At 53.2% G+C, this 12,957-nt stretch overlaps 1 protein-coding gene across 6 annotated transcripts in view; it reads right to left on the minus strand.

Annotated features, from left to right (window-relative positions):
- The window catches only part of DENND4B (DENN domain containing 4B), a 53,617-nt gene that overhangs the window by 4,651 nt on the left and 36,009 nt on the right, over positions 1-12,957 (minus strand). For 5 of the 6 annotated variants that reach the window (XM_088659974.1, XM_088659971.1, XM_088659972.1 and 2 more), the window contains 9 exons: positions 11,118-11,246; positions 10,352-10,505; positions 9,736-9,912; positions 7,106-7,536; positions 6,175-6,363; positions 5,369-5,544; positions 4,319-4,520; positions 2,802-3,047; positions 305-410 (listed from right to left, as the gene is read on the minus strand). In XM_088659974.1, the coding sequence (XP_088516100.1) occupies positions 305-410; positions 2,802-3,047; positions 4,319-4,520; positions 5,369-5,544; positions 6,175-6,363; positions 7,106-7,536; positions 9,736-9,912; positions 10,352-10,505; positions 11,118-11,246 (1,810 nt within the window). The remainder of the gene's footprint in view (positions 1-304; positions 411-2,801; positions 3,048-4,318; positions 4,521-5,368; positions 5,545-6,174; positions 6,364-7,105; positions 7,537-9,735; positions 9,913-10,351; positions 10,506-11,117; positions 11,247-12,957) is intronic. The other variant, XM_060269889.2, reaches the window with a different exon arrangement.

Here is a 12,957-nt window from a genome sequence, read left to right on the forward strand (position 1 = left end):
ATGAATGAATGAATGAATGAATGAATGAATGAATGAATGAATGGAATAGCCCTCCCCTGTTGTTTGTCCCCAGGACAGAGAGGCAGACTGCTCTTGAACATGGAAGCTCCACTCCTCACGAACACGGCTGGTGAAAGGCTAAGTGGGATCACGCTTATCTAGCTCAGCGGGGGTTTTCTGCACAGCGAACAAACAGGACGTGGCGGGGGCAGGCCAGATCCTGGGATGGTCCCTCCCCTCCCCCTAGCAACCCCACAAAAAGGTAACCCGTGGTCTTGCTATTCCCAGAATCCGCCGCTCTTACCGTGCAACCTCCAGAGGACGTAAAGTGGGGGGTAGCTGTCGGGGTCTGGCGTCAACACGTCCCACACCAAACGTACACGCACGAAAAGCCCCTCCTGAGGCGAGCCCTGCAGAGAGGGAGGGCGGTCATTGGGGGAGTTCGGAGAGCACAAAACAAATAATCTGTCTTTCTATGTTGCCGTCCGCTCATACCAACCCCAAAGCGGCTTACCGACAATAAATAACAATGGCGTAATGAAACACCGCAGGTACAACTTAAGTCACGTTGCATAATTAACCGATCGCCAGTAGAACAACAGCAATGCTATTAACGGGCCGGCCGCTGAAATATAAGCCAAGTATCACAGCTGCAGTGTAAGCCGTATTGAGAAGCCAGGGATGTGGGGAGTTGGAGTCTAGCAACACTTGGAGGGCCACACCCTGGCTCCCCCAACCCTGGTAACAGAATCATGGAATTATCGAGTTGGAAGGGACCCCGAGGGTCATCTAGTCCAACCCCCCCTCAAATGCAGGAATCTCAGATAAAGCAACCAGGACAGATGGCCATCCAATTTCTCCTTAAGAACCTCCAGAAGGAGAGTCCACAACTTCCCGAGGGTGACTGTTCCACTACTTAGCAGCTCTTACTGTCAGATCTCTTACGGTCAGAAAGTCACAGGACAATTTCTGGACAACTTGCTTTAGGGCAGTGGGGAGGAACCAGAAGTTGCTAGACTACCAACTCCCATCACCATGGATGGCCAGGGCTATTGTGAGTGGCAGTCCAGCTACACCTGGAGGACCATAGGCTCTCTGTGTGATACATGTCCCAGCCAACCAGAGATCACATATCACATGCGCTTTCAGAGGTGTAAACTCCCATCACCCTGACTGCTGGGAGATGGGAGTCCAGCAATTTCTGGAGGGCAACAGGCTTCGCACCCCTGCTTTACACCCCTGCAATTGTATTTAATATATGATCCCTGATTGGTTGGGATGCGTGTCCAGGGCAGGGAGTCTCTGTGTGATGGCCTGGGACTCGGGCTCGGACTCGGAACCAGAGGAGTCTCCATCGGCCCCGGATCCTCTGCCTCAGACATTATCAGAACCTCCCAGTCTGCACAGGTTTCCCTGCAGCACACACCAGCTGGACCGAGTCAGGGACCTAAGCCTGTCCTGGCTCCAGATGCGGGGAGTACCTGTTGCTGTCAGGTGGGCCATCACCTACAGCTGCTCCACTACCAGCTTGGTCAGGGGAAGCTGAGGTTGCCCCTGGGTCCTGCAATCCACCGGTGTCTTCCCAGCTGCAGAGACTCAGATCCGAGAGAAGGAAAGACCTGAGTACTCGCAGGAGGAGTGCTCGTCTTTGGGCTAAACAGGGAGGTGAGTCTCTGGGGGATTGGGACCGGCCGTTGCCCCGACAAAGCTAAGAGGCTGTTGGGCTCCAGCCCAGGTTGCGGGAGCAAGATCCTGCCTGAGTCTCTGTACCTGCTCTCACCTGGACTCCTGCCCCCTTGTTCCTGCCCTGGCCCTGTCGGGCGGGCTCCTCTCTGAACCCTTGGATCCTGGACCGGACCTGGACCTTGTTTCCTGGATTACCTGTTTGTAAGTTGCGGACTTGGACTGCCTGGCTTGACCTGTGGACTATTTCCTGACCCTGTCGACGCCTAGCCCCAGAGCAGGCATAGGCAACCTTGGCTCTCCAGATGTTTTGGAACTACAGCTCCCATGATCCCTAGCTAACAGGGCCAGTGGTCAGGGATCATGGGAGTTGTAATTCCAAAACATCTGGAGAGCCAAGGTTGCCTATGCCTGCCCCAGAGACTGTTGCCACGCTCTGAATCATACCCTCCAACTCCCGGATTGAAAAATCCGGGATCAGCGGCGGCACGGCACCGGACGTTGCTTCTACGCGGCGGTACAGCACCGGAAGTCGCTTCTATGTATGTCCAGACATGCGTAGAAGCAACTTCCGGTGCTGGTGCTGCCTGGTTTCCGGTGCCCAGACATGGGCAGAGTGGCACCGGAAGTCGCTTCTACGCATGTCCAGGCTGCCCATGTCTGTATGTCTGGGCACCAGAAATCGCTTCTGTGCATGTCCAGACATGTGCAGACAGCCGGGAGCCGGGACATGGCCGCTGGCAGGAGCTTTACGGGATATTTACGGGATATAATCAATTCGGGATAACAGCGGGAAATGGTAACAAAATACGGGGGTTTCCCGCGAAAAACGGGAGACTTGGCAGCTATGCTCTGAATCCCACTGCCGGCCTGGAGGATTCGGCTTCCCACCTGGCCATCACCGAGCAGGGAACCCCCGGGCCCAGCACACTCCGGTCCTTTAGATGTCGCTGGCCTCCCATCACCCCCCTGACCATTGGCCGGGCTGCCTGGGGTTGATGGGAGTTGGGAGTCCAACAATGTGTTGAAGGGCCATAGAAGGTTCCCACCTCTCTTGGTCTAACCTATTTCGCAGGGTTGTTACCGTAAGGATAAAGAGGGAAGGGGAGATGAATCACCTGCAGTGCTGGCTGGAAGTGCTTGCTAGCCAGGAGCAGCTGGGGGAGGCTGTTGGGCAGATCCAGGCGCTCGAAGTACCAAACCAGGTTCCAGTAGATGATTGGGTGGTTGTCCACCAGCTCCGGCTGAGACAGGAAGTCCCCTCCCTCGTTCTCCAGGAGGGTCTCCAGCTCCTTCCGCAGGACTAAGGGGCTCAGGTAGGCAAAGGCCAGGTGCTCCACTTCGGGGGCTGGACCCTGAGGAACCTGGAAGCGGGGGGAATGAAACGAAGCATGGGTAAGAACAAGGAAGGCGTCGCGACTGACGCCAACCCCAGTGTTGCTCTCGCCCATTTTCAACTTTACTGCCACAATATAAAAAAGGGGCCAGGATTAAAAAATGGATAGGTACGAAAACAGGAAGCTCTGGACGGAGAACCGCCTTCAGCCCAAGGGCCGCTTGCCCTCCTGGCAAGCTTCTGGGGGCCGCATTAAAACAGTGGGCAGGGCCAGAGGCAACAGAGGAACGAGAGATTAATCTGAATTTCACCTTTGCAACACTATGTTTCTGGCAGTTCTTATTCTTAACCGTAAGCAGGCTTAAGCCCCGTCAGGTAAAAAGGTGGGATAGGAATAAATTTCTACATGCACACTTGTACACATACCAGGCAAGCAAGAGGCAGTATCGGATTTTGGTGAGGGCTAGAAAGCTGATTTTTGAATTTTAATTTAAAGAAGCTAAATCGCAGGCCCAGCACCGTGTCTGGTAGGGATCGGACGTGGCCATAAGGCATCGAGCCAGCTTCAAACGTTCCAGAAGCGAGTCCGCAGCATTTCATGCCGAGGGGGTGAGCCTGGGTTCAAAATAGGCCTATCTAGCTAGAATAGAGGGAGGGAGGGCACAGGCTCAGGGGCTACAGATGTGGACCTCCATATACACCCTTCACTAGGCCTGCTTTGTACCCTAAATGTTTTTTCCTGGGTGGAATGTGGCCTGATCAAAGAATCGTAGAGATGGAAGGGACCCCAAGGGTCATCTAGTCCAACCCACTGCAATGCAGGAATCTCAGCTAAAGCATCCATGGCAGATGGCCATCCGACCTCTGCTTAAAAACCTCCAAGCAAGGAGAGTCCATCACCTCCTGAGGGAGACTGTTCTAACGCCGAACAGCTTTTACTGTCAGAAAACTCTCTTCTGATGTTAAGTTGGAATCTCCTTTCCTGTAACTTGAAGTCACGGGTTCAAGTCCTACCCTCCCTTGAACCCTGATTATGCCCTCTGGCTTCCCTAGATGAGTCCCTGCCTGTAGCAGAAACTAGCCCACTGCACAAAGGTCCTGTTTACATTGGTTGCCCCGCCCACTTTTGCCTCTGGCTCCACCCACCACTGGCATCATGCGGCCCTCGAGAGCTTGCCCAAATGGTAATAAGGCCCTTGGGCTCTCAGTGTTGCTCCTGCTGCCGTTCCCCCTCTCATCGCAACTCCCCTGTTTTCTAGCTGCAAGACCCAGAAGGTTCTCCCGCAAGCCCATCCGCACCGGAGACTCGGTGAAGCCGTTGCACAGAGACCCAGCCCTAGACTCCCTTCCGGGTTCCGGCTCAGCTTCATCCAGAGACAGGCAGTGGGAGCGGTCGCTGAGGACGGGGCCCTGGCTCCCTGGGGCGGGGGCTTCGCTGTCCCGCGGACAGAGATCGGAGGAGCTAGAGCTGGTGTCCGAGGTGTCAGCGACGCTGGGAAGGCTGAAATGATGGAGAGAAAAACATCTACTCAACAATATATGCCAACATATTCTAGTCCTTCCCCCCCCTTTCAAACATGAGGACTAGAGCCTTACTTTAAAAAAGCAAGCACCAAGCGTCTTCCTTCACCCCCACACTCAAAACAAGCCATAGATGAGACAGCTAACCTGTTTCTCAGCCTGCGTTGCAAGAAGGGAAAATCACATGTCCGTATGTGTAATAAATAAATCCCTGCACCTAGAAAACCAGAATGCTGGAGAAGATGCTGCTGGACTCCATCATCCTGACATACTAGATTTCTAGGTGCATGGAATATTTGGAGGTGGTTTTTTTTTTTTTTTGCTTTTTTGACATTTGTTTTTTAAAAAGAGGAATTGAGTTCTCCTCTGAATGTCAAAATGGCACAACCCAGACATAGAGGGTTGTAGCCAACTGAGTTCTACTCAAGAGTTGACCTATTGAAAACGGACCTAAATTAGTCATGTCCATTCGCTTCAATGGTTCTCCTTTGAAAAAAGGCTTGGCATTGCATACAATTCCAGGCTGACCACAGCTCGCTGTTATTTGCAAGGGCTAAGCCTCTTTTCTCGGGAATCCTAACCGTCTCATTTCTCCAATTCTTTGCTACCCATCTGCTCTGGCGCCACTTACTGGTGGCTCCCTGACTTCTGCCCCACCAGTCTTAGGAGCCTTTCATTGGTTGTAGCACTGCCTGTCATTGCCTCTGGCGCCACCAAGTGGTGGGCCCCCCTGAGTTCTGCCCCACCAGTCCCAATGGAAAGCAGCTAGTGCTGCTGATCAGGCCACCTCTATAAGGAAAGAGGAGTGGAACCGCCCGGGGTTCTGACCTGGGGGCCGCCTTGAGATCCTGGATCTCAATGCTGAGGAAGGGCACAAAGGGGCGGGCGCAGAAGGAGCAGGTGGTGTTGAGGTTGGAATCGTCCGAGCTCCAGCCGGCCATCACTTCTTCGTCGTACACCAACGAGCTGCAGGCCTGGCACCGGGAACAGCTGGAGAGCAGGACCTGAGCAGGACGGAAGGAAGATCAGGGAAAGAAACTTGCTTGGCAATGGCCCACAGAATCACAGAGGGCAAAGAGTCGCATGCAGACTGTCAGTTGAAACAAGACAGTTCCCAGCCTGCAAGCTTAAAGTCACGGCACACAAGGGCAAAGGAACAGGGAGGGAAGAGGAAAAAAGCAAGCTCTGGCACTGGCTCTTGAAGAACCGGTTCTTATTTGTGGCATAGGAACAACTCAGGAGCGGGAGGCACCTAACGAAGCTCATATTTCAGCAGAGAAAGTGGGGGACAGTGTTGTATAGGGGTTACAGTGACAGACTTGGACCTGCGGGACCCAAGTTCTAGTCTCCGGCTGACCTTGGATCATTCACAGGCCCTCAGACTAACCCACCTCATGGCTGAAAGGATGAATTGGAGTTGGGGCAGGGGGCAGCCATGTACCTTGGAGAACCATGTTCTCCTAGGGAGAAAAGGCACAGTAGAAATGTAATGCTAAATTAAATGAAATTAAAGAGTCCAGTTGCAGTGTTTCGAACCAGCTGGAGTCTCCAGATCAAGCCCCCAAAAGCAGCCCCACATTGAGTGCATTGCAAATAACTGAGGCTTAATTGGGATGCTTGGAGAGTACACCTACTGCATGATAATACATGGATGTTGGAGAGAGGAGCTTTTGAGGAATGCAGGGAGAACGAGTCAGGGACGGCAAGCTGGAGTATACCTCAACCGCCGGACTCTCTATCAGCAACTCGCTAGATTTCCGGAGGTTGAAACTGCACAAGGAGCTGTTCGAATAATCGTACTCGCTGCCCAGGGACACGGAACTCTGTTGCAAAGGAAAGTGGGGTGGGGTGGGGGAAATAATTGTTGAATTTTACAACATAAATCGTAACAAGAAATAATGCACGCCTCAAACGCAGACAGTGAATCGAGTAACCAAGCAAGGAGGAAGGGCGATAATAGGACCCCGGGTGTTAAGTCCTGAGGCAGCGCACACTTAAGTGAAATTGTGTTTATTGGGAACACCATTGAAGAGGCCTGCAAACACCACAATCGCTCCCTCCAAACCTCCTTGCTCAAATTCTGACTCCCCAACTCTCCACAGGCCTCAAAGGTTGGTGCAAGGGCTCATGGGATTGCACTTGCAAAGGCTTGTGGGATTGCTAAGCATAAAGGTAAAGGGACCCCTGACCATTAGGTCCAGTCGTGACCGACTCTGGGGGGTTGCGGCGCTCATCTCGTGTTATTGGCCGAGGGAGCGGGCATACAGCTTCCAGCATGACAAAGCCGCTTCTGGCGAACCAGAGCAGCACACGAAAATGCTGTTTACCTTCCCGCTATAGCGGTACCTATTTATCTACTTGCACTTTGACGTGCTTTCGAACTGCTAGGTTGGCAGGAGCTGGAACCGAGCAACAGGAGCTCACCCCGTTGCGGGGATTCGAACTGCCAACCTTCTGATCGACAAGCCCTAGGCTCTGTGGTTTAACCCAAAGTGCCACCCGTGTCCCAATTTGCTAAGCATGGTTTCGTGCTATTTTTGCGCTCTTCTGCCCTGCCCTCCCTACCTCGGAGGCAGTGGAGCCTGGGCGCTCGCGAGGAAGCAATAAGCGGCTTTCCAGCGGGCTGCGGCGAGGTGGGAGGTCCCGCTGCTCGGACCCGGGGCGAGAGTGCGAATGCTCTGTGGTGAAACCGTGTTTCAGCGACGGCCGCTTGATGGGCGAGAGCAGCTGCTGGAGTTTGGCGGCCAGGCTTCTGCGCGGTGTGCCGCTCCCTATGCCGCGACTCTCCGCCCCTGTGGCGGAGCCTTCCAAGCGCCCCGGACCTGGCTGAGTGTCCACGCTGCTCAGGGTCAACCTGTCGCTCTCGTCTGTCAAGAAGCTGCTGACGTCCGACAAGCTCCCGTCCTCGGAGCTCCCGGCCCGGCCTTGCAACCAGTGGGGCAGGGCAGGGAGCGTGCTGCTGCTGCCGTGGTCTGTGGCGCCCAGGCCCTTGGTCGCTGAAAAGCGGGAGAGGACAGGAAAGGATTAATAAGGATTACAGCGGGGGGGGGGGGAGAATCTAAGGCCAGGGGGTGGGGTCAAATGCGGCCCTCCAAGCCATGCTATCTGGCCCTCAGGGCACACCCCGCACTGTCCCTGCTTTGCACCCTCCTTGAGGGTTTCTGCCTCGCTGGAACCTGTCTGTGGACTCTGCTCGTGCCTCTCAGCCTGCCTTAATGGAGGGCAGAGCAGGTGGGGTGTGCAAATGTGTTTAAGGAAGTGTCCTACTGTAAGAAATAAAATTCATGCTCATTCCCCTTCCACTTTTGACTCTGGCCTTGCCCACCACTGGCACACGGCCCTTGGAATGTTCATTGCCCCTCCCACTTTGGGCTCTGACCCCGCCCACTACTAGCACACGACCCTTGGAATGTTCATTGCCCCTCCCACTTTGGGCTCTGGCCCCACCCACCACTAGCACTAGCCCTTGGAACAACTCGGGAGCGGGAGGCACCTAACGAAGCTCATATTTCAGCAGAGAAAGTGGGGGACAGTGTTGTATAGGGGTTACAGTGACAGACTTGGACCTGCGAATGTTCATTGCCCCTCCTACTTTTGCCTCTGCCCCACCCACCACTGGCACATGGCCCTTGGAAACCTGCGAGGGAATGAGGCAGATAAAGCGGGGCAGAAAGGTATTGTGCCTGGAGGCGGTTGGAGGATGGATGGCGGCTAACAGAATGAGGTTGAACCCTGTCAAGACAGAAGTACTGTTTGTGGGGGACAGGAGGCGGGCAGGTATGGAGGACTCCCTGGTCCTGAATGGGGTAACTGTGCCCCTGAAGGACCAGGTGCACAGCCTGGGAGTCATTCTGGACTCACAGCTGTCCATGGAGGTGCAGGTCAATTCTGTGTCCAGGGCAGCTGTCTATCAGCTCCATCTGGTACGCAGGCTGAGACCCTACCTGCCTGCAGATTGTCTCGCCAGAGTGGAGCATGCTCTAGTTATCTCTCGCTTGGACTACTGCAATGCGCTCTATGTGGGGCTACCTTTGCAGGCAACCTGGAAACTACAACTAATCCAGAATGCGGCAGCTAGACTGGTGACTGGGAGCGGCCGCCGAGACCACATAACACCGGTCTTGAAAGACCTACGGTACATTGGCTCCCAGTACGTTTCCGAGCACAATTCAAAGTGCCGGTGCTGACCTTTAAAGCCCTAAATGGCCTCAGTCCAGTATACCTGAAGGAGCGTCTCCACCTCCACCGTTCTGCCTGGACACTGAGGTCCAGTGCTGAGGGCCTTCTGGTAGTTCCCTCGCTGCGAGAAGCCAAGTTACAGGGAACCAGGCAGAGGGCCTTCTCGGTAGTGGCGCCCACCCTGTGTAACGGCCTCCCATCAGATGTCAAAGAGAAAAACAACTACCAGACTTTTATAATACACCTGAAGGCAGCCCTGTTTAGGGACGCTTTTAATATTTAATAGATTATTTTGATGTTCTGTTGGAAGCCGCCCAAGAGTGGCTGGGGAAACCCAGCCAGATGGGCGGGGCATGTATAAATAAATAAATAAATAAATAAATAAATATTATTATTATTATTATTATTGCTGAAGTGTTGGCATAGTTTAGAGAAAAAGCGAGTAAGAGGAACACTAGAACTCGGGGACACCCAGCGTTAAACGGTGGAACTCCCTCCCACAGGAGGCAGTGACAGCCACCAAGGTGGATGTCTTTAAAAGGGGACTGAGCAAATTCACAGAGGGGAAGGCTATCAAGGCCAATAGCCACAATGGCTGTGTCCTGCCTCCACAGTCGGAGGCAGCGATGCTTCTGAATACCAGCTGCAGGAAGCCACAAGAGAGAAAGATGCTCCTGTGCTCAGGTGTGACTTGTGGGCTTCCCATTGGGGCATCTGGATGGCCACCGTGGGAACAGGAGGCTGGACAGGATGAGTCCTTGGCCTGATCCAAGGGCTCTTATCAGCTTCTCCCTCCTCTCCCTGTTGGGTATATTGATCCTGTTGCAACTATTTCCGAGATCCTTAATGCATTTTGCCCATCTCCCTTTTTAAGAAAGAAAGAAAGAAGGAAAGAAAGAAAGAAAGAAAGAAAAGAAAGAAAAGAAAAGAAAGAAAGAAAAGAAAAGAAATAGGAGAAGTCCGGTGCCTTCAGTTGCCCCTCTCCGAGGACCCCTCCGCCTGCCTCCAAAACTCACCACGAGCCACTCCAGCTTCTGGCTCATGCTGAGGGAAACTGAGGCTGCCGCTCTTCACCAGTGACGTGGATGGAAGGCTCTCGGTCACGTTGCCCCCAGACCAAGTCGTCTGCCGCTGCAGATTGGACCGGGACCGGGACCGGGACCGGGACCCTGGCATCTTAATGCTTCTGCCTTCTGCCAACAGAAGCAGGGAGAAAAATGCCATCTCTAGCAGCCAGCTCGGACCAAACCTTTTAAGTTCTTTGCATCACAATTAACCTGCTAGCGTATCCATCCCAATGACCTATAGATGTCACCTTTCTGAACCTGCTTCACCCCCCAGACCCCACTTCAAAGCAGTTTGCGGAAATCAAGGCACCTTTCAACCATCAACACTCTCCCTCCTCAACGTATTTATCTCTCCCTGAACTGCCTCCGCCAGGGGTTATTCTCCCAGGCAACACCTGAGGTAGTAAGGCCCCTTCCATCGGCTTGCCAGGCTTGCCCTACCTTCCATGTGACAGCCCTTTAGCTATATGAAGATGGCTATCATGTCTCCTCTCAAGCCTCCTCTTTCCCAGGCTAAACATACCCAGCTCCTTCAACCGTTCCTCATAAGGCAAGGTTCCCATACCTGACTGGCTGCTGACGCTCTGCGATTCTGCCTCGCGCTGACGCTGACGCAGGGGCTGGCGGAACTGGGCAGCCCCCAGGACGACGTTGCGCAGCTTGGCCCAGCGGAGGCGGCCTCCCTGGGTACCGGATGGCCATTTGCATTCCAAAATGGCCTACGGATGAGCAGGAGGAGGTGAGATGATAACATAGCAAGTGGCGGGCGGAAGGGAGCTCTCGGGTAGATCTCAGGGCAATTTGCCGAAGATCAGCAAGGGATTCTGATCCCCAGTTATAAAGCTTTCGTCCCCTCCCTAAATTGGGTGAGAAATAATGTTTAGGGGGGAAACTAGGCAGTTGCCTGGCCTGAATATGTGGCTCTTTCTCTCATCCTCAGAGTCCCCGGTGCAAGTCCCCTACAGGCTCTTCCATTCCACAACCGCACAGGAGCACAGGCCTGCAGAATCGGGTACCGGTTCGAAGCCCTCTCAGGACTCTGGCCTTGCGCTGAGACAACATCTCCTATAGCTCAGCCAGCTGGGCTTGCTAGGAGCTCTCCGGGGTGCTGATTTGTCTTTTCAGCTCCTCAGACCTGACTCTGGGCCAGAAAGCCTCTCATAATCACCGCCACTTCTCTTTGCGGGTTTCCCCCCCAAGCCCCAGGGGGAACAGCGGACGCCGGACACTCGTCCTTATACCCTGTGCCCTGTTGAAGCAGAATCCCCTCTGACGGAGCCGAGGCGGCACAAGGGGAAGTGGAGAGGTCTGCAAGCGAGCAAGCAAGGTACCTTGTTGTAGTAGCCATAGGTGATGGTGTTGGGCACGATGCCAGCCCGCTTCATCTCCAGCAGCACTCGGACGGAGAGGATAGGCTCGCCGTATTGACCACACAGCTGCATCAGGATTCGGTAGCAAACCTGAGAAGCGGGAGGGCAAAGAGAGGGCATGAACGGTTGCGGATCGCTTATCCCCTTCCCTGCCTTACCCCTTGCCAAGGGAGAATCCCATGCAACAAACATAATAATAATAATAATAATAATAATAATAATAATAATAATAATAATAATAATTTATTTGTACCCTGCCCATCTGGCTGGGTTTCCCCAGCCACTCTGGGCGGCTTCCAACAAAGATTAAAATACATTAAAATGTCACACATTAAAAACTTCCCTAAACAGGGCTGCCTTCAGATGTTTTCAAAATGTCAGGTAGTTGTTTATCTCTTTGACATCTGATGGGAGGGTGTTCCACAGGGCGGGTGCCACTACCGAGAAGGCCCTTTGCCTAGTTCCCTGTAGCTTTGCTTCTCGCAGCAAGGGAACCGCCAGAAGGCCCTCGGCACTGGACCTCAGTGTCCGGGCAGAACGGTGGGGGTGGAGACGATCCTTCAGGTATACTGGACCGAGGCCATTTAGAGCTTTAAAGGTCAGCACCAACACTTTGAATTGTGCTTAGAAACGTACTGGGAGCCAATGTAGGTCTTTCAAGACCGGTGTTATATGGTCTCAGCGGCCACTCCCAGTCACCAGTCTAGCTGCCGCCTTCTAGATTAATTGCAGTTTCCAGGTCACCTTCAAAGGTAGCCCCACGTAGAGTGCATTGCAGAAGTCCAAGTGAGAGATAACTAGAGCATGTACCACTCTGGCGAGACAGTCCGCAGGCAGGTAGGGTCTTAGCCTACGTACCAGATGGAGCTGATAGACAGCTGCCCTGGACACAGAATTGACCTGCGCCTCTATGGGCAGCTGTGAGTCCAAAATGACTCCCAGGCTGCGCACCTGGTCCTTCTGGGGCACAGTTACCCCGTTCAGGACCAGGGAGTCCTCCACACCAGCCCGCCCCCTGTCCCCCAAGAACAGTACTTCTGTCTCGTTAGGATTTAACCTCAAACCTACAATTTGACTTGGTATTGTTTACAGTGGTGCCTCGCTTAACGAATGCCCTGCTTAACGAAATTTCTGCTTAACGAAATGATTTTTCGAGCGGAGGTTGCCTCGCTAGACGAATGCGTTTTACGAAAAATTCATCTAGCGAATCGCGGTTTCCCATAGGAATGCATTGAAAATCAATTAATGCGTTCCTATGGGCAAAAAAAAATTCAAAAAAAATTCAATGCATTCCTATGGGATTCACTAGATGAATTTTTCGCTATAAGAAAAGACCCATGGAACGAATTAATTTCGTCTAGCGAGGCACCACTGTACTTCCTTTCACCCAAGATACTCTGAGAAGGGCAGCTCTGGAAGGCCCACAGATTTCTGAGGTTCTGCAAGGCCATATAACCTCAGTATCGTCCTACCTTGATTTGCAAGGCAGCTCGGGGCACACGAGGTCTTTCTTGTCCCTATTACTCAAGACCCCCTTTTTAAAAAACCCTAAGATGCCTGTGATTGAACTTGGCACCTTCCGCATGTAAGGCAGAATGAGACACTTGCTTCATGGGCTGCAATTAGGCCGGCAGGCTAGAAATTCCTCGCTGCTGATCTAAAGGGCTTTCTTGTGAGCAAAGTGCAGAAGACTTGCTCTCTGCTGCTCCAGAGGGCGGCACAGGAGGAGGATTGGGAAGCAGATTCAGGCCAAGAATCAGGGGAAACGTATTGCCCTGTATTGTGTTTTATTTTATTTTTT

Source organism: Zootoca vivipara, chromosome 16 (assembly GCF_965207765.1).
Source record: "Zootoca vivipara chromosome 16, rZooViv2.hap1.1, whole genome shotgun sequence".
NCBI lineage: Eukaryota > Metazoa > Chordata > Lepidosauria > Squamata > Lacertidae > Zootoca > Zootoca vivipara.